Source organism: Aegilops tauschii, chromosome 5, assembly GCF_002575655.3.
Source record: "Aegilops tauschii subsp. strangulata cultivar AL8/78 chromosome 5, Aet v6.0, whole genome shotgun sequence".
Lineage (NCBI taxonomy): Eukaryota > Viridiplantae > Streptophyta > Magnoliopsida > Poales > Poaceae > Aegilops > Aegilops tauschii.
Window position 1 is genome coordinate 565,154,294 of NC_053039.3, and position 24,247 is coordinate 565,178,540.

Sequence of the window (24,247 nt, forward strand, 5' to 3'; positions counted from 1 at the left end):
GATTCGTGCCAACCCAACAGACACTTACGGAGATACCCGTAGTGCACCTTTATAGCCACCCAGTTACGTTGTGACGTTTGGCACACCCAAAGCACTCCTATGGTATCCGGGAGTTGCACAATCTCATGGTCTAAGGAAATGATACTTGACATTTGGAAAAGCTCTAGCAAACGAACTACACGATCTTGTGCTATGCTTAGGATTGGGTCTTGTCCATCACATCATTCTCCGAATGATGTGATCCCGTTATCAATGACATCCAATGTCCATAGTCAGGAAACCATGACTATCTGTTGATCAACGAGCTAGTCAACTAGAGACTCACTAGGGACATGTTGTGGTCTATGTATTCACACATGTATTACGATTTCCGGATAACACAATTATAGCATGAACAATAGACAATTATCATGAACAAGAAAATATAATAATAACCATTTTATTATTGCCTCTAGGGCATATTTCCAACATGTTTTCCTTCCAAAATCTGAGTACTACAAGCGCACCTCTGCTAATTATATTTTCTCCCTGAAAAATCCAAAAGTGTGAACAACTACATTTTAGGGTTTAGTGTTTTGATTGTTTGAAATATTTGAATGCTTTAATAGTCAAATATTGTGTAATATTCATCCTGGTTTAGTGTACATTATGCTGGAGAGAGAGAGAGGGAGAGAGAGAGAGAGAGAGAGAGAGAGAGAGCAGTTTTTCAATAAAAGAGCATTTTTGTTATCTTAAAATGTACATCAAGCGGATACAAAACATGATGAGTAACATCCAGCCTCTACATAACGAGGATGCACGCAGCCAACCAAGAAAAGTCTGAGAAAAAAATGTAACAAAACCGACAAATCTGCAATGGTAGAGTCCTATAGACCGGTACTATGCCTATGTGGAAAGTGGTGGTGCATTGTTCTGTAGGTTATTCTGCCACCCATGTTGGCAAAAAAAAACCTGTAGCCGCCTGCTCCAACCGTGTACACACTGGCTTGAACAACGGTTGGTGCTCCGGTCGTTCTAACGTAGACCACGTTCGAAGCAAGTGCGTACAACAAAAAATAACCTGTAGAGGAGAAGCCTTTTTGTCATTAAAAATCAAATCATTTCTACACAGCCAAAGCAACCAAAGTAAGGCATACGCTCCTGAACAAACCCATATTAGCGTTTTGAACCTATTTGAAATGTTGTCCAACCAATGACTAAATATATTGGCAACACTTATGGACGGATATAAATTTGACGCTATTTAGATGGCTAACCATGTAGAACGTGCAAATTTGCATTGAAAAAAGAGATATTTGATTGTCTCATCATAAGCACAAAAGCAACATTGCTTACTTCTTGAGCAGTTGCACCGTGCAGAGAGAAGTAGTATTTGCTTTAAAATTTTACATTAGAACATTGCAGTACCATAGAGCAATATTAATTTATTGTATACATCACGTTGTGATATATTTTTGAGCTCTTTTACCTCCTCAGCTTCGATAGGGGCCCATGCTAGCAGCAGCCAGCTCAATTTCGCTCTTAACCCTATGGACTACGAACACGAGTCCGTCATGAGGTTAATATATTCTATCTTTCCTATTTTCATTTTCAAGAAGATGTGCTTTCTACTTACTCTAGACTTGTCATTTGAATGTCGCAGGAACCCGGAGTCCCATGCTATTGGAGGGCATGCGGATGTGTTGCAGACCAATCAGGGTCACCGCTTCCAGAACCCAAATCTCAGGTTTATCTTCTTGTGAAACACGTATGCCATTTGCAATTTTTGAAATAAGAGCATTCTTAATTTCGAAAGCACTTACAGTTACTCATGTTCGTTTCCTTTTTGTATAACAATTTAATGGTCAAACTTGTATACTAGAGATGGTGTTATGTCAAAAAAATATTTTATTTAAAAACAAGGGAGAGTATTAGCATGTACCTTAAGCATATGCTAGGGGTTAATGACAAGGGATTGCAATTTTTTGCGCCAATATGTTAACTCCTTTTATGCACTCATGAGTGAAACTTTGTCGATTCCACATCTTATCATTTTGATATCGGTGTAACAATCTACGCAAAGCCGGCAAAAATCGTATCAAAAAACTAAATATAAAAGGCAATTTTTTTATGGTGTCCTGATTGTTCAGATACTGCAAATTCACCTATCCAAAATTTTCAATCTATTTCAATACTTTTTTGCAAGGGTTGAAGGGGAAAGCATTAGCTCTATCCTTAATATGACTCTCTCACGCATGGATGCTGCTGGGATGCTACAAAACCTCTCGACTCAAAATAAAGATCAAAACATGGATAAAATGAAAGATGACTCAGATCGGTCGGACTGTCTAAACTCCCCGGAGCAAACACAACCTAGGTGGTTTGACTAACGTTTTGGCACATTACACTACATATATCAAATTGAATGTGTCTTCTTACTCCGGCATTCAAGTTCCCTTTCAAGGGAGAATGATGTACCATGACACTTTCTATTTTGCTGAGCTCTGGTTTGGTCTCTAGTTCTACGTGCTAAAAATACGCTCCAAGCACAAGATAGAAAATTTCAAAGTGGAGGAATCAACCACTCCTAGGGATGGATATGATTTAGAATTTGGTATTTTTGTGTGGAGATTTGAAAGTAAATCACAGTGTTGCAACATAAGAACTTGCAATGATAGCTTAAAAGCTTGCTAACATAACAATGCAATGAATTGGAACAACATAACTTACCATATCATGGTAAGGCATAGTTAGCGACTGGTGGACTTTTGTGGTGTGTTTATTTTATAATAGGCTTTGATAACTTAGTAATAAAGTAAGCAAGGGCGAGTTAAAAAATCACTAATTCTGGGATACAATCTCACCAAAGGTGCCGATGTATACAAGACGGCTCCCAAGTTGGTTAGTAGCCCTAGTTCTGTTTTTTTAGGGTTATACCGAGACATACTATAATGGCAGTTACAAAGTGATTTAGGGAGTTGGTGGGAAACTCGATGGGTACTAGGAACACAATTAAAGCAATGTGCGTAGGACTGATTAGCGATTCTATCTCTATTGTTTGTAAAATTATGTGTGTTCCTTGTGTTCCCGCGTGTGTTTGTGGTGGTGGGAGTGGTAAGTCTTTAGGCATACTCCCCGCAAGGTATCTTCTAAGTCCGTAAACCCCGCATGGGCTCCTTTCTTATGGTCATTTACATATACTAGAAAAAATGTGTGCGTTGCAATGGGAGAAACAAATCCTTGCATGCCACTTTTCCTCCAAACATGAGACTGGCATAGCAGAGTATTCGGCTACATAGTCACAAGAAAGAGTAGACATGTGTACAGATACGGGGAGGCAGTGGTGGTGGTGGTAAGATCGAACGATGTGGGTTAGAATAATGGGGTACAACATCCTCATTACCTTCCTCCCCCTCTCCCATTCTTCTTCCTCCCGCGACCTCCGTTCCTCTTCCTCCTCTCGAGGCCATCCCAGGGTTCAAGACCCTCCCACCTTCACTTCCACCTCTACCACTTGCATCTCCTCCCCATCTGATCCTGCTATCGAGCCTCCACCTCCACATCTAATTGTTGCTTCGGATCCTCCTCGACCTACAATAGGTCGGTCGACCTCCCTGCCGCCCAAGACCCCTTGGTCCTTTTGTTCCATCACATCCGGCAATCCATCATTGTCGCCCCAAAGTTTGGATCAACAAAAAGAATAACAATCACGTTTTTAAAAAAGAAATCACATTTAAAAAATGTTCACCGTACATAAAAAGCATGCTAACTGTGCATAAAAAATGTTCACCATGTATAAAAAATGTCCTTTGTGTATAAAAATGTTCATCATTCAAAAAACTGTTCACCATACATTAAATTGTTTGGGAATTGAAATGTGTTCACAGTTTCTTTGAAATTTGTTGTTCATGTTTTCGAAATTTTGTTCACATTTTCAAAAAAAACATCACGTTATAATTTATTTTTCAATTTCATTCACTTTTAAAAAAATTGTTCATGTTTTTCAATTTTTGATCAATTTTTCAGAAAAACAATTCACGTTTTAATTTTTGTTTCCAATTTCGAAACTTGTTCAGTATTTCAAACACCATTCACATTTTTTTAGAAATTCATTTTTACTCTTTTCCAACATATGGTTGACAAATTTCTGTTTTTAATCTGCCGCTGTATTTGGATCATAAATGTTCGCGCTGTTTGTTATTAGCTTACAAGCAGCAGCTTAAGTTTTTTTCATGGTGGGCCAGAAGCTAACTCGACCCAGGCGAGCGATGAACGAACAGACCGAGGTGGGCGGACGACGATGTACGAAGCCTATTTTTTTGACAAAAAATTGGAAGAAACAATCCTCCTTTTAATATTAGGTATAGATAAGATATAGAAATACGGTAGTATGATTATCGAAATTTTTTTGTAAGAACTTCCGATTTCTTCATAATAACTTCTGATTTATTCATCAATTGTCAATGCAAACATCAGAAGAAAAAATTACATGCACGTCCATGGACCACCTAGCGATGACTACAAACACTGGAGCGAGCCGAAGGTGCGCCGCTGTCATCTCCCCTCCATCACCGCAGCCGGGCAAATCTTATTGTAGTAGACTGTCCGGAAATCTTTGTGCTAAGGCCCGAGAGGATCGACGCACCAGAACAACAACCACCGTCGATGGACGAGAGTTTTCACGGCCTCGGTTTAGTATATAGACGAGAGTTTTCACGGCCTCCGCCCAAAAGTACAACAACATCCCATGCTTTTGAGCAAGCACCTCGCCATCTTGACAACCGTTTGGTTGTGCCCCTTGACACAACTCTGTTTTGCTGAGGTGGATACCGTGCGGTGGCGAAGTGTGTGGCATTGTGCCCCTCGCAGTACTCCAGGAACTCACTGGAGTTAAACTCACCGACACGGTCCGAGCGAAACGCCCGCGGCTTGCACTTCCGACGCCTCAGCCATGACCTGGATATCTCTTTTTTTTGGGGAATGACCTGGATATCTATAAGAGAAAATTCCTTATATAATACTGTTCTAAATTTTGATTCCCTATCTGACACTGGAAAACTTTTTCTTCCCTATATAACAACTGCGCCTAAATTTTATGCCCTTTACGACACTTCCGTTCATTTTAAGCCTTAAAAATGTTAAATGACACCTGAAAAGACCTATTTGCCCTTCATGTGGCATGTGACCAAAATTTTACGTTTATGTGTGTATTCGGCCGACTCGTTTTGTGTACGTCACCGACAAGCACCGGTGACAATTCGTACGGCTGGATGCGTACTGGTGCTGCTCGCACCTCTTGGCCTCCGATGCGGCGCCGGCTGGCCGCAAAGCGTCTTGTGCTCTCAACTGATGGCAGCTGATACGAACGATGCATAGAGATAGAGTCCCTTAGCTCGGACAGGCAGGGGTGCAGGCGCCGTGGCGGTCGGGGTTGACGTACACATCGAAGCTGGCTTTGAATTCTCACATCAAAAACTAACTAGTTGATCGATTCAGCCACTGGCTAGACACGCATGTACAGGACGCTGATGGCTGTTCCCCACATGCGAGAAACACATGCACGTGAGTCATGAGTTGATGCCCACGAGAACGTGTCGTTCGTGTTTTTGGTGCAGGAGTGGCGGTTAAGCCGCACCGGTGACGCTCGGTGCTAGTTAGGTTTCTCTACTACATACTCCTTCCGTAAAGAAATATAAGAGTGTTTAGATCACTAAATTAGTGATGTAAATGTTTTTATATTTGTTTACAGAGGGAGTATATCAGTACACGTCCAACTAGAATCGATCCACATGCCTCTGCCTGCTTGATTCTTGATGTGTACTCTCTCCGTAAATTAATATAAAAGCGTTTAGATCACTATTTTAGTAATCTAAACGCTCTTATATTAGTTTACAGAGGGGGTACGTTCTAGCCTCATACGGAACCCATTTGCTTGAAAAGTTCTCGAGCTAACCTTGTACGGCTGTACGCCGGCAAGCACTCGGATACAACGCCACAAAACGAGTCGGCCTGATACACCATATAAAGGGCAAATAGGACTTTTCAGGTGTCATTTAACACCGTTAAAGCTAAGAATAGACGAAAGTGTCGTAAAAGGCATAAAATTTAGACTCGATGTTAAATAAGAAAGAAAAAGTTTAAGACAGTATTAAATAAGGATTCTCTCTATCTATAACGCGCTCGAATGCCTCGTCTTTGGACTTCAAGGGCCCCAACCACATATATCGGCCATAATCATCCATGACTAGCAAAATATACTTGTTGCCTCCGGGAGTCATCGGCGTAATAGGCCCGCACAGTTGAGTATGTACGAGCTCCGGGCCGTACTCTGCTCGGTACGCCGTGGCTTGAGGAAATGGCGCATGGTGTTGTTTCCCAAGCGTGCAGCCGTTGCAGTACTTCTCGACGAGATCAATGATGGGCATGCCGCACACGAGCTGCTTGGTGGACATGGCCCATGCGTGCATGCCACCGCCATGTCGCGTCATCGCCCTGCGCCATCAGACATGTCCCGTTCTTCTTCTTCTTCCACAAATACTTGTCTCAACTTAGCGTAAGATAGCTAACCACACATGTCATGTGGTGCCATCAGACATGTCGGGGAGTCAATGGTGAGCACCCCGTGTACAACCATTTGTCTGTCCGCTTGATGCGTGCCAACATGCGCACGCACAGGGTCTCAGATCCACATGACCCCGCTCTTAATGGTCATCATGCAACCGCCCTCGTCCTGCTGCCCCACGGAGATGATGTTATTTCGCGGACTGGGGATGAAAAAGATGCCAATGAGTGTGCGCTAGTTTCCTCTTTGGCAGTGAAAAACCACAGAGCCGCGCCCTCGGATTACCACGAGTGACCCACCATTGAATTTGACTGTGCCATGCACGGTTTCGTCCAAAGACGCAAAGACATGCCTCTCGCTGGTCATGTGGCCGCTTGTGCTGGTGTCAAAGAACCACACATCGTCCAGCGAGGCCACATGAATCACCTTCACGATCTGTGATGGTGTGGCATCCGTGATCATGACCATGAGGAGGCCCTGATCGTGCTCGTCGCCACCACGCGCAAGATTGGCTTGCTCCTGTTGCCCATTCAGCTCCTGCTCCCGCAGGTACGTCCTGCATTCTTTCTTCCAATGCCCGATTTTGCCACAATAGTGGCACTTCCCTTCTTCTTCCTACCGGATCCACTGTATGTATCGCCGCCGTCGTTACCTACCACGGGCTTGCCCAGCAACCTCCCTTTTCCGTCCCGCTAGAGTACGAACTATCTGCGCGCTGCTGTTGACGCGCGGCCACTCCTCTTCAGTGAGGAGGAGGTGGCCGGTGGAGTGGGTGGCATCATCGAGGTCATAATGATCCCACACACCAAGCATGATCGGTGAGCTCATCTATCATCATCGTCTTCAGATTGATGAGAGACTCAATGGCCATGGCCATCCGGCGGTACTTGCATTGTGCGACACGAAGAAACTTCTGGACCGCCTTGTGCTCAGTCACCGGGCCGCGATATAGCTCCAGGTCAGCAACTACCCAAGTGAACCGCAACACGAAATCTTCAATGGAATCACCATCCTTGAACCGGAGATCTTTAAATTCCTGGTGATCCACCGAGAAATATGGAAGACCCGATGAAAACCAAGTCAAAACTCCTTATAAAAAGTCACCATTTCTCAAGCTATCACTTTCCCCCGAAGGTGGGGGGGGGGGGGGGGGGGTCTGGACGACATGGGCCCGATGGTCTAGAACCTTCTGGTACCTTTCTGACCGTTTTGGAAACTTCCTTCAACTTCCAAAATCATTTTGGCACCTTCCGGAACATTTTCAAATGTACACGGCATACAATTCCCTTTGGCCCATGATGTATTACACAACCCGAGGTGAGATTTTAATGCTATCCCCGTGATAAACTCGTAGACCACTATACCTAGTTGTCCTTGTTACCAGTTTGTAGTATTTTCTCGTAATATGTTCTTGTATCCCTCTGGCTAACTCCTTAGTCACAATACATGGCCAGGCGAAGCCAGACACTATAATATCCAGAGTGGGTTCAGATTGCATCTCTCCAACGCTGGAGGGGAAAATCTCAGCCTTGACATATCTAGGACCACGATATACTTCCCGGTGTGCCCGAAAGTCATCACTAAAATAACACAGTTAAGGAGTAACATTTGACAACCCAAAAGTAACCATTTGGTATCTGGATCTATGATATCCTCATGGTCTAAGGACGTGAGTAAATGTTAACACTTACATGAGAAAATACAGACAAAATATTGACGGCGTGATCTCGTAGTATCTCATAAGTTGGGCCTATCCAAAACCATTGTTACTCTAACAACGTGCTCTCATTATTGCCAGCGTCCTCGTTACATTAACTATGCCCATGTTTAGGAAAACAGTATAACCAAAAATAAATGAGCTAGTCCGGAGGCCTCACTAGGGTTCTGTTCGACGTTTATCTTTCTACACATGCAACAGGTTTCCTCGGAATCTCACACTCAAGAACTAAGGCAATTCTAGCATAGAAATCTGAACTTAATTATGAATATGAAAATAGAATAATCACAACTTTATTATTGCCTCTAGGAAGTATTTCCAACACGTGTCCCATTCCCCATCATGACAATGGAACTGCTGCAAGCATGATAAGAGGAGAACAAGTTGAAGGCAGCACATACATGTACATTTGCTCCAATATCTATCCACCAATTGGTGGATTGGCATGCTAGGAGGATGCTACGAGCATACCCATATCCTGCACCTACCTTTGAAACTGTGACATTGACAGACTGTTGATTGCCACCCTTCATACCTTTGCGCTGGTTACACTTCCTGGCAATGTGCCCAGGTTCACCACACACAAAACAATTGAAGTACCCATTGTCATTCTTTATATATTTAAAGTTGGTGATATGCTTTGGTTTTCCTTTGTTCATCCAACTAGAGAATACCCCGTGCGTTGTTGCAGGAATCAATTGCAATACATCTCGAGTGATTTGATTGTATGAAACATGAATACTTGAATTAATGGTATATGAACTAAAACTAAAAACACATATTATGTATTGTATTTGATGATTGTGTAGTCGAAAATATTTTGAATATAAGTGGCATAATGTAATGAATTTCTTTTCACATGCATATTAGGTGGACCTTTGATGAGGTGGCATGTGTGGTGAGGTGGAATGTGTGCATGAGAACATCTAATAGTGGAAAACTTTTTCTCATGCATGTTGTGGTGGGTCTTTCATAAGGTGGAATGCGTGCATGTTATGATAATAGAGGTATAGTGGGGATGAACTATTTAGGTATATAGGATTCTTTCCACCTGAACCGCAACCTTCATTATGCACCACACTGACATTGGGAGTCACCTTGACTGGATGGAGGTTTTCTCATCCTTTGTTCTTGCCTTTTCGTCAACGTCTAGAGCTGCGACGAGACTTTCAACAGCCATCACCTTCCTCCTCTGCTTGAGGCGGTGGCAAAGCTCCGCCAAGATTGAGATAGGTTAGAATAATGCCCCTCACCACGAACTTGTCAGACAGAACAACTCCAAATTCAGCGAGTTCCCCCACCAGAAGCTAGATCTCTCTAGCATGTTGTACGATCAAATTATTATCGACCATCTTGAAATAATGATAGAGTTTCATTCACGTACAGCTCACACCCAGCATCCAACTCACCATACTTCCGATCAGGTGCTTCCCATACTAGGGAAGGAGTGGCATAGTTCATGTATATGTCACACAATTGTTTAGTTGGGAGGGAGAGCAGGCAGCATATGGTCATGTTCGAGGACCTCCCACTCACGTTTTTGTTGCTACGTGAGCTGCCTCTCAACCGTGGGAACATATCACCCACCACAAGTTCATGGGCATGAGCCAGAACTTTGACCCTGGTCTTCCATCTCTTAAAGTTCTTTCCTGCAAACCTCTCAGGCTTCATCACATCAGATGGTCGAGCCATTGAACATATATAACGTTTCTGGACTATTTGGAAATAATTTGATGGCTATCATTAATGTAATTCCAAATCTACTCATAAGTATGAATGACATAAATGTATCAACCAAAAGATAAACCCTAGTTTCAATAATAATGACATGACAAGCAGATCTACCAAGAACAATATAAACCGCCAGGTGAATTTTCCTTACAATGGGTTTGCTAATGAAGATGACAGTGGGGAGTCGAGGAAGTAGTGGATGTAGACGAAGTCGACAAAGTAGTGGATGTAGATGATATCGAGGAAGAAGGGTGAAACAATTGTGCGAGCACTTCCAGATTTAGCACCCGGCTACCCTTGCAGGTTGTCGATCACTGGGGTACGTTCGAAGACTACTATTGTATCCTTCCACGCTGCACCACAGGGAGAGGAGCGGCGGAACTTGGTGGCGGCGGGGCAAAAGAGAACAAAAGGATGGTTTTTACGAATTGTGATCCTCTTGAGAGGGATGTCTCCCTCTTATAGGGGCGCACCAATAACTCGTAGGTAAAACTACTTCCTATATGGCAGGAACAACCCCTGGGATATTTCTACTACCCATGACCCAATAACCGTATGTTCACGTGCATAGTTATTCCCAGTACATGCGCTAGACAGTCGCAGGTGGATAAGTTAAAGACCGAACCCACAAAAAGGAATTACAAATTACCAATGCCGTGGTCGCGCATTATCTAGTCCCAAACTCGCAAGTCATTTGTAATTAAACGCAAGTGAGCGAGCGTGCATTTGGGTACAATTAGCATCGTTCTGTCTTGTACTCGCATCCAAATGGACCATGTGATGTGTCCTTATATGTTAGTCCAAGTCTTTCTCTCTAGGAAATTTGGACTAAAGTTCCCAGATCTCCCACCCCTTTGATTTCTCACCATTTTCTGAAATTTTCATGGCGCCAAACTAGTTAGGGACAAGATCTACAACCCATAAATTCCAACAGGAGCGATGCTTGTGCGTCGCCGTGGCCTGATCCAACCACTTAAGTCAAGACCATGGATTTCTACCCCAAATATTAAGTTCAAGGAAACTCCAAATGATGCATTCCAATGGTGTAAAAACACCATAATTGTCAGGTACAACCAATTAAGGTTGGACCGGGGTTTTTCACACCTAAGCTTGAGACCAGGTACTCGAGAAAACACTACCAAAACACCTCGCAAAAAAAAAGAACACTACCAAAACATAGTCAAATGTGCTACTACCACCACTAAGGCTATTTCTTTATTATTCCTAACTATGTGGTTACTTATATATAGTTTGTAATCACTATACCTAAGTACCCTCTTTCAAAGCATGAATTTCTGAGGTTAACAAAATCAGCTTAGAAAATACCGACTTAGAGTAATATTTATTACTAGTTTGGTACATTTATTCCATAATTGGATAACACATGTTTCAGCCTTGTGATGCGGGTAGTATATATAAACAAACTATAACAAATATAGCAGATCCTGTTGTTGAGCGTTTGCATAATTCTGTATTATTATTATTATTATTATTATTATTATTATTATTATTATTATTATTATTATTATTATTATTATTATTATTATTATTAAGTCGAGTTCCCGATAAATAGCTCACGGCTTATAGACTAACACACGGGAAAACGGGATTTTCCTGTAGTGATTATTATTATTATTATTATATTTAGTGAGTTCGCATTATTATTCATTTGTTTTTCATTTTTCCGTTCAGCTATTTAGTGCTCTTTTGGTGCAGTTGTTCTGGATTCGTTAGGGAGGAAGGAAGTGTTCATACTCTTGTCACCAAGGATAGAATGGATATTACTGGGGTTACTAGTGACAACAATGAGTATGTCAATCTTTTTCAGTGGGCTAGATCTGCTATTTCATCGAAATGGAGAGGCACTGAGGAGAAAGGCTTTCAAAATAAACTGTTACACTTGGGAAGGGGCTTGCAACGTCTTAGTGATACACTTCCTGAAAAGTATGACCTCATTAATCGAGTAGAGTGGAGAAACCACAAAGATGGTGTGGTTGGGCTCCTTCCAAAACTAAAGGATGTGGTCTATGATGTTGAAGACCTTCTTGATGAGCTAAGATGGTACAACCATAAGGTGATAGTGGAGGGCAATGCTAGCCAATCATCTATTATTGACTTCTTTAATAGCTTCATCAATTTGAATGATATCCATGAAAGGTTGGATTATATTTCCAATATCCTAGAGAAAATGGGGCTTGGTGAATTGACACCACGGTTTGACAAAACAGTTAGGCCGGAGACTAGCTCTTTCCCCAATGAAACAAAAATATTTGGTCGTGGCATGGAGCTAGAGCAGATCTTGGGATTGCTCGTGCCTAAACATAGTAACACTTGTTTGAAACACAAGAGGGAAACTAGTGCAGATGAATCAATACCAAATCTTATGGTTTTGCCGATAGTTGGAATTGGGGGTGTTGGAAAGACCACTTTGGCCCAGCATATCTGCAGTCATCCACAAGTGAAATCTCACTTCAACCCAATAATTTGGATTTGTGTCTCAGATGATTTTGATGTGAAGAGATTGACTAAAGAGGTTATCGAATCTAATCCTGGTAAAGTAGCAACAAGTGACAATCTAAATTCTCTTCAGAATGCTCTTTCAAAGATAGTGCACAATAAAAGGTTCTTGATTGTCCTCGATGATATGTGGGATGATGCTCTGAAGGAAAATGGCCAGTGCTGGAAGAGGTTTTGTGCACCTCTGCAAGATGTGCTACAAGGAAGTATGATATTGGTCACCACTAGATCTCCAAAGGTTGCTGGTTTAGTGGCTAAAAGTATGGAACCAATTATATTGGAAGGATTAGACGATGGTGTCTTTTGGAATTTCTTCAAACTATGTGCATTTGGGTCTGAGAGTTCTGATGATTTTCCAGAGTTAGAGCTGATTGGTAGAAAAATAGTTCCCAAGTTAAAGGGCTCTCCTTTAGCTGCTAAAACTCTTGGAAGAATGTTACAGAATGACCTTCGGACATCACACTGGAATTGTATACTAGACAATGAATTGTGGGAGTTGGACCAAGAGACAACTAAAATTTTGCCAGCCCTTCGGTTGAGTTACATGTATTTACCATTCCACTTGAAAAGATGTTTCTCATTTTGTGCCGTGTACCCCAAAGATAGGGAGTTTGAACGGGATTATCTAGCTGAAATTTGGGCTGCAGAAGGCTTTGTGAAATGTCAAGGTGTTGTTCCACTTCAACATATTGGTTGTCAATACTTTAATGACCTTTTAAATCGGTCCTTCTTTCAAGAAGTTCAAGGCAAATACTTAATCCATGACTTGTTGCATGATATGGCACAAAAAGTTTCCGAGGATGATTGTTTCATTGTGAAAAGGACTGTTGACTTCAAAAGGGTTCCTCAGAATGTCCGGCATTTGTCCGTACTCATTGGCAAAGACATATACAAGTATGACTTGTTGAGCCTAAGCCAGTACAAAAAGCTTCGTACCCTTATTTGCAACAAACCTTTGGGAAATAAAAAAGAGAGTAGACTTTTAGATCCCGGGTGCCTAGACACCCGGTTATCTGGACCGTTCGTGCATCTCTGGTGCGTTGAGATGTGTGCCAAGCTGCTAAACGAATCAATATAATACCAGGTCTGTTCTTGATTAGGCGTAGGATGTTACGACAGCACCCAAATAAACTATGTCTAGTACAGCAGAGCTGCGACACACCTGACAAGGTAAACTATGTCTAGTGATACGACATGTCTGCCATGTCTGCCTGGCAGAGTATTCTGAGGGACTAGACATGTCGGCCATTCTTTCAATCCACCCATTCTCAACTCCCCCTGCCCCTGCCCTTCTGGTTCACATCTTGGTTCATCTTGCATCTTGCACTTGCATCTTCCCCATCCTGCGCCGCACAGTAGTGATCCCCATTCTCAACTCCCCCTGCGCTTCTGGTTCACCTTCCATCTTCCCCGGCGGATTACATTTCAATCTATGGACTCCCATGTCCAGGATGCGGAACGGTATGTCCGCGAGGCAGGCGACGCGCCCCGCACTGCAATTGAAGCGGAAGGATATCAGGTCGCGGCTCATGGGATTGATTTTCTGGCATCTATAGCCGCCGGCCTGGATCTGCAATCAACACCCAGGTTAGTTCGTCGCCCTTGTACTGATACATCGAGTTTTCTGAGATCGGAAACTTAAACGGACCCTGATATACAGATCGGAAGTGGTGGATGGTGGTTCTTTTGTTACGATTTCGGGCGATGTTCATACATCAAACGCAGCAGCGACCCGGCATGACGGGACGAACTCTTGTCAATACCCACCAGCTTGTGGATGGAAACGGAGGTAATTCATGAGTTCAGTTGTATCTAATTTCAGAAGTTGATTCTCGCTTTATGAGAACAACATTCACAAAGTCCTCATGATAAAAATGCCGGATTGCAGTTTTGTGTCTGGATTATTTAGCATTCAGACACATGGTGTAGTAAATGTGTTCTGAATGGACAAGAGGACAGATGATTTTCTTGTTTCTAAACAATATTCAGAAGAGAAGCAGGACTATGTTAAACTTGAGAAATATGCTGTAGTAGGCATTTCAGTGAATCCTTGCAACCAATTCCTTGTGTTTGGAAAACGATGCCTGAGGTTTGCTTGGTTCAATACCATTGCTCCTGATTTGATCTACTCAAACTTCAATTTATAGCAGTGCAAATGGTTCAGTCATAGTGTGTTATTTACATTCTCAGTAATTTTGAGTTATTTAGTGTCAGTTTTGGGTGAATGCTTTCAGAAGAAGAAACCGGTTTCATGCGCTAAAAATAGATAGTAACAAGAACATTAATAATCGTGTTTTCCATGGCTAATATACAGGCTGCATTATGAAAAATGTGAATTGAAGTGATGCCACACGTATTGACTAGTTTGGTGGTGATACATACAGGAATCAAACGGGTGACAGGCTCACAGCAAGGGCAATGCCAAGCAAGTTCACATCTATTGAAAGATGTCTACTAAACTCTGAAGGTAAACATGCTCCTGATACATTTGCTCCTATTGTGGGGTCATCATTCGATTCCTGTCAGGAAGCGTATGAGCAGTACAATTTGTTTGCTTGGGAGAATGGTTTTGGTATTCGACACGGCAAGTCTAGATGGGGAGATGGACGATACCAGCTAATGCATGAAATTGTGTGTCAATGCCAGGTTACTTTTTACACCGTCACTGTACTGATTTTTTGTCAACGTTTTGTTATATATGTTTCATCTCTCACAATAATTCCATCAAATGCAAAAATGTAGGGCAAACCAGAGAAGGAGAATTATGTATCATGTAAAACTCAATGCAAGGCAAGGATGAGGCTTCTTCGTACAGAAGACCATGGTTGGTACGTTAGTTCTTCAGTAATGAGCATAACCATCATCTATCTGGAAATCGAGAGGAGACAAGGGAATGGCATTCACACAGTGAGATCAACCCCGTACTTATGAACTTCATCAAGGATTTGAGAGAGAACAATATCAGTCTCAGCAAGGTGCACAACATACTAAATGCAACACATGGTGATCAGGCTGTTGCACTGTTCCGTAAGCAATCTTTAAGGTATCTATGCTCTCGGATTGCTCAGGATTCGATATCTGACGATATGGAAAAAACTGTAAAATTGCTAGATGAAATGAAGTGTGTGGATCCAAGCCTGTCAGTATGTGTAGAAATCGATCATGAGGGTTCCCCTAAGTTCATCTTATGGTGTACTGGGAAGAATAAACAGGATTATGTGTACTTTGGTGATGTGGTCACTTTCGACACAACATACAGAACCAATCTTTATAATATGCCATTTGGTATTTTTGTTGGCGTGAACAATCACTACCAGTCAACCATTTTTGGAGGTGTGCTCATGCGCGAGGAAACAGTAGCTGGATTCGAGTGGGCTTTCAGAAATTTTGTTGAAGTTATGAATCGGAAACATCCGGTCACCATCCTAACAGGTCGATGCCGCATGGATATTACCATAATGTTGTATTTCATCTTAATATGTTTGCTGTGAAATTCGTTGGATCTATTGACTTGACTGATTATATATGCATGTGCAGATCAGTGTAGAGCAATGGAAGGGGCAATAAGAAATGTACTTCCAAATACAAGACACCGTTGGTGTAAATGGCATGTCATGAAGTGTGCTAAAGAACATCTCGGAGGTGTCTACAGCAAGAAGAGTTTAGTCAAAGAAGAATTCCACAAACTCATAAATGAGATCCTTTGCGTTTCCCAGTTTGAGGACAAATGGGCCAAACTCCTGGATAAGCATGATCTGATTCAAAATAAGTACCTAAGCAATTTGTATTCGAATCGCGAGAAGTGGGCTAAACCTTATTTTTCAGATGTTTTCTGTGCTGGCATGACGAGCACTCAACGAAGTGAAAGCGCTAACCACCTCTTGAAGCAGTACATTCCTAGATCATCGCCTATGCACTTGTTTGTGAAGCAGTACAATAACCTACTAAGGTCAAGAAGGTCGGATGAAGGAAAGGAACAACACAACACCAATGCGGTATGATAAGATAACGATGATCACTATGTGCTAAATAGTTGCTTCTTTACTGCATTTGTTCATTAATATGACTGACTCATTGTGTTTTGAAATATATGATGACAGAAAAGAAGGAAGTACAATATGGGACACCCTCTAGAGGTGCACGCCGGAGATGTTTATACGAGTGCAGTGTACAATAAATTTGAAGATGAGTTTTATAAGTCAATGTCTCTGCGTGTTTCCGATTGCATCGGTGACAATGAATTTGTGGTCACACTGTTGGAAATATGCCCTAGAGGCAATAATAAATTGGTTATTATTATATTTCCTTGTTCATGATAATCGTTTATTATCCATGCTAAAATTGTATTGACAGGAAACTCAGATACATGTGTGGATACATAGACAACACCATGTCCCTCGTAAGCCTCTAGTTGACTAGCTCGTTGATCAATAGATGGTTACGGTTTCCTGACCATGGACATTGGATGTCGTTGATAACGGGATCACATCATTAGGAGAATGATGTGATGGACAAGACCCAATCCTAAGCCTAGCACAAGATCGTGTAGTTCGTTTGCTAAGTGCTTTTCTAATGTCAGGTATCATTTCCTTAGACCATGAGATTGTGCAACTCCCGGATACCGTAGGAATGCTTTGGGTGTACCAAACGTCACAACGTAACTGGGTGGCTATAAAGGTGCACTACAGGTATCTCCGAAAGTGTCTGTTGGGTTGGCACGAATCGAGATTGGGATTTGTCACTCCGTGTAAACGGAGAGGTATCTCTGGGCCCACTCGGTAGGACATCATCATAATGTGCACAATGTGACCAAGGAGTTGATCACGGGATGATGTGTTACGGAACGAGTAAAGAGACTTGCCGGTAAGGAGATTGAACAAGGTATCGGGATACCGACGATCGAATCTCGGGCAAGTACCATACCGGTAGACAAAGGGAATTGTATACGGGATTGATTGAATCCTCGACATCGTGGTTCATCCGATGAGATCATCGAGGAGCATGTGGGAGCCAACATGGGTATCCAGATCCGCTGTTGGTTATTGACCGGAGAGTCGTCTCGGTCATGTCTGCATGTCTCCCGAACCCGTAGGGTCTACACACTTAAGGTTCGGTGACGCTAGGGTTATAGAGATATTAGTATGCGGTAACCCGAAAGTTGTTCGGAGTCCCGGATGAGACCCCGGACGTCACGAGAAGTTCCGGAATGGTCCGGAGGTAAAGATTTATATATGGGAAGTCTTATTTTGGTCGCCGGAAAAGTTTCGCACTTTATCGGTATTGTACCGGGAGTGCCGAAAGGGGTCCGGGGGTCCACCAGCCCCGGGGGGCCACATGGGCTGTAGGGGTGTGCGCCTTGGCCTATATGGGCCATGGGCACCAGCCCCAAGAGGCCCATGCGCCAAGAGATAAGGGAAAGGGAGAGTCCTAAAGGGGGAAGGCACCTCCGAGGTGCCTTGGGGAGGATGGACTCCTCCCTGGCCGCACCCTTCCTTGGAGGAAGGGCCAAGGCTGCGCCCCCCTCTCCCTTGGCCCTATATATAGTGGGGGAGGGAGGGCAGCAAGATCTAAGCCCTGGCGCCTCCCTCTCCATCCCGTGACACCTCTTCCTCCCCGCTTGCGCTTGGCGAAGCCCTGCCGGGATCCCGCTACTTCCACCACCACGCCGTCGTGCTGCTGGATCTCCATCAACCTCTCCTCCCCCCTTGCTGGATCAAGAAGGAGGAGACGTCGCTGCTCCGTACGAGTGTTGAACGCGGAGGTGCCGTCCGTTCGGCGCTAGGATCATCGGTGATTTGGATCACGACGAGTACGACTCCATCAACCACGTTCTCTTGAATGCTTCCGCTCGCGATCTACAAGGGTATGTAGATGCACTCCTCTCTCTGATTGCTAGATGACTCCATAGATTGATCTTGGTGATGCGTAGAAAATTTTGAATTATTGCTACGTTCCCCAACAGTGGTATCAGAGCTAGGTCTATGCGTAGTTTCTATGCACGAGTAGAACACAAAGTAGTTGTGGGCGTCGATTTTGTCAATTTACTTGCCGTTACTAGTCTTATCTTGATTCGGAGGCATCGTGGGATGAAGCGGCCCGGACCGACCTTACACGTACTCTTACGTGAGACAGGTTCCACCGACTGACATGCACTAGTTGCATAAGGTGGCTAGCGGGTGTCTGTCTCTCCCACTTTAGTCGGATCGGATTCGATGAAAAGGGTCCTTATGAAGGGTAAATAGAAATTGGCATATCACATTGTGGCTTTTGCGTAGGTAAGAAACATTCTTGCTAGAAACCCATAGCAGCCACGTAAAACATGCAACAACAATTAGAGGACGTCTAACTTGTTTTTGCAGGGTATGCTATGTGATGTGATATGGCCAAAAGGATGTGATGAATGATATATGTGATGTATGAGATTGATCATGTTCTTGTAATAGGAATCACGACTTGCATGTCGATGAGTATGACAACCGGCAGGAGCCATAGGAGTTGTCTTAATTTATTGTATGACCTGCGTGTCAATGAATAACGCCATGTAATTACTTTACTTTATTGCTAACCGTTAGCCATAGTAGTAGAAGTAATAGTTGGCGAGACAACTTCAAGAAGACACGATGATGGAGATCATGATGATGGAGATCATGGTGTCATGCCGGTGACGAAGGTGATCATGCCGCGCCTCGAAGAGAGAGATCAAAAGGCGCAAGATGATATTGGCCATATCACGTCACTTTATGATTTGCATGTGATGTTTATCATGTTTACATCTTATTTGCTTAGAACGACGGTAGCATAAATAAGATGATCCCTCACTAAAATTTCAAGAGACGTGTTCCCCCTAACTGTGCACCGTTGCGAAGGTTCGTTGTTTCGAAGCACCACGTGATGATCGGGTGTGATAGATTCTAACGTTCGAATACAACGGGTGTTGACGAGCCTAGCATGTACAGACATGGCCTCGGAACACGTGCGAAACACTTAGGTTGACTTGACGAGCCTAGCATGTACAGACATGGCCTCGGAACACAAGAGATCGAAAGGTCGAACATGAGTCGTATAGTAGATGCGATCAACATGGAGATGTTCACCGATGATGACTAGTCCGTCTCACGTGATGATCGGACACGGCCTAGTTTGACTCGGATCATGTATCACTTAGATGACTAGAGGGATGTCTATCTGAGTGGGAGTTCATTAAATAATCAGATGAACTTAATTATCATGAACATAGTCAAAAGGTCTTTGCAAATTATGTCATAGCTTACGCTTTAGTTCTACTGTTTAAGGTATGTTCCTAGAGAAAATTTAGTTGAAAGTTGGTAGTAGCAATTATGCGGACTGGGTCCGTAAACTGAGGATTGTCCTCATTGCTGCACAGAAGGCTTATGTCCTTAATGCACCGCTCGGTGTGCTGAACCTCGAGCGTCGTCTGTAGATGTTACGAAACATCTGACATACACGTTTTGATGACTACGTGATAGTTTAGTATGTGATGCTAACGGTTTAAAATTGTGGCGACAAGACGTTTTTGAAACGTCGCAGAGCATATGGATGTTCCGAAGACTGAAATTCGGATTTCAGACTAGTGCCCACGTCAAGAGGTAAGAGACCTCTGACAAGTTTCTTAAGCCTGCAAACTAAGGGAGAAAAGCTCAATCATTGAGCATGTGCTCAGATTGTCTGAGTACCACAATCGCTTGAATCGAGTGGGAGTTAATCTTCCAGATGAGATAGTGATGGTTCTCCATAGTCACTGCCAGCAAGCTATTAGAGCTTCGTGATGAACTATAACATATCAGGGATGGACATGATGATCCTTGAGTAACTCGCGATGTTTGACACCATGAAAGTAGAAATCAAGAAGGAGCATCAATTGTTGATGGTTAGTAAAACCACTAGTTTCTAGAAGGGCAAGGGCAAAAGGGATACTTCATGAAACAGCAAATCATTTGCTGCTCTAGTGGAGAATCCCAAGGTTGAACCCAAACCCGAGACTAAGTGCTTCTGTAATGAGGGGAACGGTCACTGAAGCAAAACTACCCTAGATACTTGGTAGATGAGAAGGCAGGCAAGGTCGACAGAAGTATATTGGATATACATTATATGAATGTGTACTTTACTAGTACTCCTAGCAGCACCAGGGTATTAGATACCGGTTCGGTTGCTAAGTGTTAGTAACTCGAAATAAAAGCTGCGGAATAAACGGAGACTAGCTAAAGGTGAGATGACGATATGTGTTGCAAGTGTTTCCAAGGTTGATGTGATCAAGCATCGCATGCTCCCTCTACCATCGAGATTGGTGTTAAACCTAAATAATTGTTATTTGGTTGAGCATAAACATGATTGGATTATGTTTATCGCAATACGGTTATTCATTTAAGGAGAATAATGGTTACTCTGTTTATTTGAATAATACCTTCAATGGTCTTGCACCTAAAATGAATCTCGATCGTAGTGATACACATGTTCGTGCCAAAAGATAAAAAAAATAGTAATGATAGTACCACATACTTGTGGCACTGCCATTTGAGTCATATTGGTATAGAACGCATGAAGAAGCTCCATGTAGATGGATCTTTGGACTCACTCGTTTTTGAAAAGATTGAGACATGCGAACCATGTCTATTGGTATGAAGAAACTCCATGCAGATGGATCGTTTGGACTCATCACTTGATTTTGAATCACTTGAGACATGCAAATCATACCACATGGGCAAGATGACTGAAAGGCCTCGTTTTCAGTAAGATGGAACAAGAGAGCAACTTGTTGGAAGTAATACATTTGATGTGTGCAGTCCAATGAGTGCTGAGGCACGCAGTGGATATCGATATGTTCTTACTTCACTGATGATTTGAGTAGATGCTGAGAATATTTACTTGATGAAACACAAGTCTGAATTATTGAAAGGTTCAAGTAATTTCAGAGTGAAGTTGAAGATCGTCGTGACAAGAGGATAAAATGTCTATGATATGATCATAGAGATATCTGAGTTACGAGTTTGGCACACAATTAAGACATTGTGGAAAGTGTTTCACAATTAATACCGCCTGGAACACCACAGTGTGATGGTGTGTCCGAACATCATAACTGCACCCTATTGGATATGGTGCATACCATGATGTCTCTTATCGAATTACCACTATCGTCTATGGGTTAAGCATTAGAGACAACCGCATTCACTTTAAATAGGGCACCACGTAATTCCGTTGAGACGACACCGTTTAGAGAAACCTAAGTTGTCGTTTCTTAAAAGTTTGGGGCAGCGATGCTTATGTGAAAAAGTTTCAGGCTGATAAGCTCGAACCCAAAGCGGATAAATGCATCTTCAGTTGGGTATACCTCCTATTTCAGATCTGGAAGCAAAAGTAATTGCTTCTAGAAACGGGTCCTTTCTCGAGGAAAAGTTTCTCTCGAAAGAATTGAGTGGGAGGATGGTGGAGACTTGATGAGGTTATTGAACCACAAGTTCAACTAGTGTGTAGCAGGGCACAGGAAGTTGTTCCTGTGGCACCTACACCAATTGAAGTGGAAGCTTATGATAGTGATCATGAAACTTCGGATCAAGTCACTACCAAACCACGTAGGTCGATAAGGATGCGTACTACTTCAGAGTGGTACATAATCCTGTCTTGAAAGTCATGTTTCTAGACAACAATGAACCTATGAGCTATGGGGAAGCGATGGTGGGCCCGGATTCCGACGAATGGCTCGAGGCCATAAAATCCGAGAGGATCCATGTATGAAAGCAAAGTATAGACTTTGAAAGAACTACTTGATGGTCGTAAGGCTGTTAGGTACAGATGGATTTTAAAGGGAAGACAGACAATGATGGTAAGTGTCACCATTAAGAAAGCTCGACTTGTCGTTAAGATGTTTTCCGACAAGTTCAAGGAGTTGACTACGATGAGACTTTCTCACTCGTAGCGATGCTAAGAGTCTGTTGGAATTGTATTAGCAGTTACTGCATTATTTATGAAATCTTGCAGATAGGATGTCAAAACATTGTTTCCTCGACGATTTTCTAGAGGAAAGGTTGTATGTGATACAACCAGAAGGTTTTGTCAATCCTGAAAGATGCTAACAAGTATGCAATGCTCCAGCAATCCTTCTAAGGACTGGAGTAAGCATCTCGGAGTTGGAATGTACGCTTTGATGAGATGATCAAAGATTTTGGGTTTATACAGAGTTTATGAGAAACTTGTATTTCCAAAGAAGTGAGTGGGAGCACTATAGAATTTCTGATGAGTATATGTTGTTGACATATTGTTGATCAGAGATGATGTAGAATTTCTGGAAAGCATACAGGGTTATTTGAAAAGTGTTTTTCAATGGAAAACCTGGATTAAGCTACTTGAACATTGAGCATCAAGATCTATAAGGATAGATCAAAAACGCTTAATAGTACTTTCAAATGAATACATACCGTGACAAGTTTTTGAAGGAGTTCAAAATAGATCAGCAAAGAAGGAGTTCTTGGCTGTGTTACAAGGTGTGAGTATTGAGTAAGACTCAAGACCTGACCACAGCAGAAGAGAGAGAAAGGACGAAGGTCGTCCCCTATGCTTTAGACATAGGCTCTACAGTATGCTATGCTATGTACCGCACATGAAGTGTGCCTTGCCATGAGTTGGTCAAGGGGTACAATAGTGATCCGGGAATGGATCAGATGACAGCGGTCGAACTTATCCTTAGTATCTAGTGGACTAAGGAATTTTCTCGATTATGGAGGTGAAAAGGAGTTCGTCGTAAAGGGTTACGTCGATGCGAACTTTGACACTAATTCGTATGACTCTGAGTAGTAAACCGGATTCGTATAGTAGAGCAGTTATTTGAAATGGCTCCAAGTAGCGCGTGGTAGCATCCACAAGATGACATAGATATTCGTAAAGCACACACGGATCTGAAAGGTTCAGACCCGTTGACTAATAACCTCTCTCACAGGCATAACATGATCAAACCAGAACTCATTGAGTGTTAATCACATAGTGATGTGAACTAGATTGTTGACTCTAGTAAACTCTTTGGGTGTTGGTCACATGGTGATGTGACCTGTGAGTGTTAATCACATGGTGATGTGAACTAGATTATTGACTCTAGTGCAAGTGGGAGACTGTTGGAAATATGCCCTAGAGGCAATAATAAATTGGTTATTATTATATTTCCTTGTTCATGATAATCGTTTATTATCCATGCTAAAATTGTATTGATAGGAAACTCAGATACATGTGTGGATACATAGACAACACCATGTCCCTAGTAAGCCTCTAGTTGACTAGCTCGTTGATCAATAGATGGTTACGGTTTCCTGACCATGAACATTGGATGTCGTTGATAACGGGATCACATCATTAGGAGAATGATGTGATGGACAAGACCCAATCCTAAGCCTAGCACAAGATCGTGTAGTTCGTTTGCTAAGTGCTTTTCTAATGTCAGGTATCATTTCCTTAGAACATGAGATTGTGCAACTCCCGGATACCGTAGGAATGCTTTGGGTGTACCAAACGTCACAACGTAACTGGGTGGCTATAAAGGTGCACTACAGGTATCTCCGAAAGTGTCTGTTGGGTTGGCACGAATCGAGACTAGGATTTGTCACTCCGTGTAAACGGAGAGGTATCTCTGGGCCCACTCGGTAGGACATCATCATAATGTGCACAATGTGACCAAGGAGTTGATCACGGGATGATGTGTTACGGAACGAGTAAAGAGACTTGCCGGTAACGAGATTGAA

General features: G+C 42.6%; 1 protein-coding gene across 7 annotated transcripts in view; it reads left to right on the forward strand.

Moving 5' to 3' along the window:
• LOC109742810 (putative disease resistance RPP13-like protein 1) overlaps positions 1-16,805 on the forward strand; it is a 37,701-nt gene extending 20,896 nt beyond the window's left edge. For all 7 annotated transcript variants that reach the window (XM_045229360.2, XM_045229362.2, XM_045229363.2 and 4 more), the window contains exons 9-16: positions 1,477-1,558; positions 1,643-1,726; positions 11,706-14,093; positions 14,167-14,295; positions 14,891-15,152; positions 15,249-15,938; positions 16,044-16,501; positions 16,607-16,805. In XM_045229360.2, the coding sequence (XP_045085295.1) occupies positions 1,477-1,558; positions 1,643-1,726; positions 11,706-13,584 (2,045 nt within the window). In that variant the 3' untranslated portion in view covers positions 13,585-14,093; positions 14,167-14,295; positions 14,891-15,152; ... (1 more) ...; positions 16,044-16,501; positions 16,607-16,805. The remainder of the gene's footprint in view (positions 1-1,476; positions 1,559-1,642; positions 1,727-11,705; positions 14,094-14,166; positions 14,296-14,890; positions 15,153-15,248; positions 15,939-16,043; positions 16,502-16,606) is intronic.
• Positions 16,806-24,247: the final 7,442 nt, after the last annotated feature.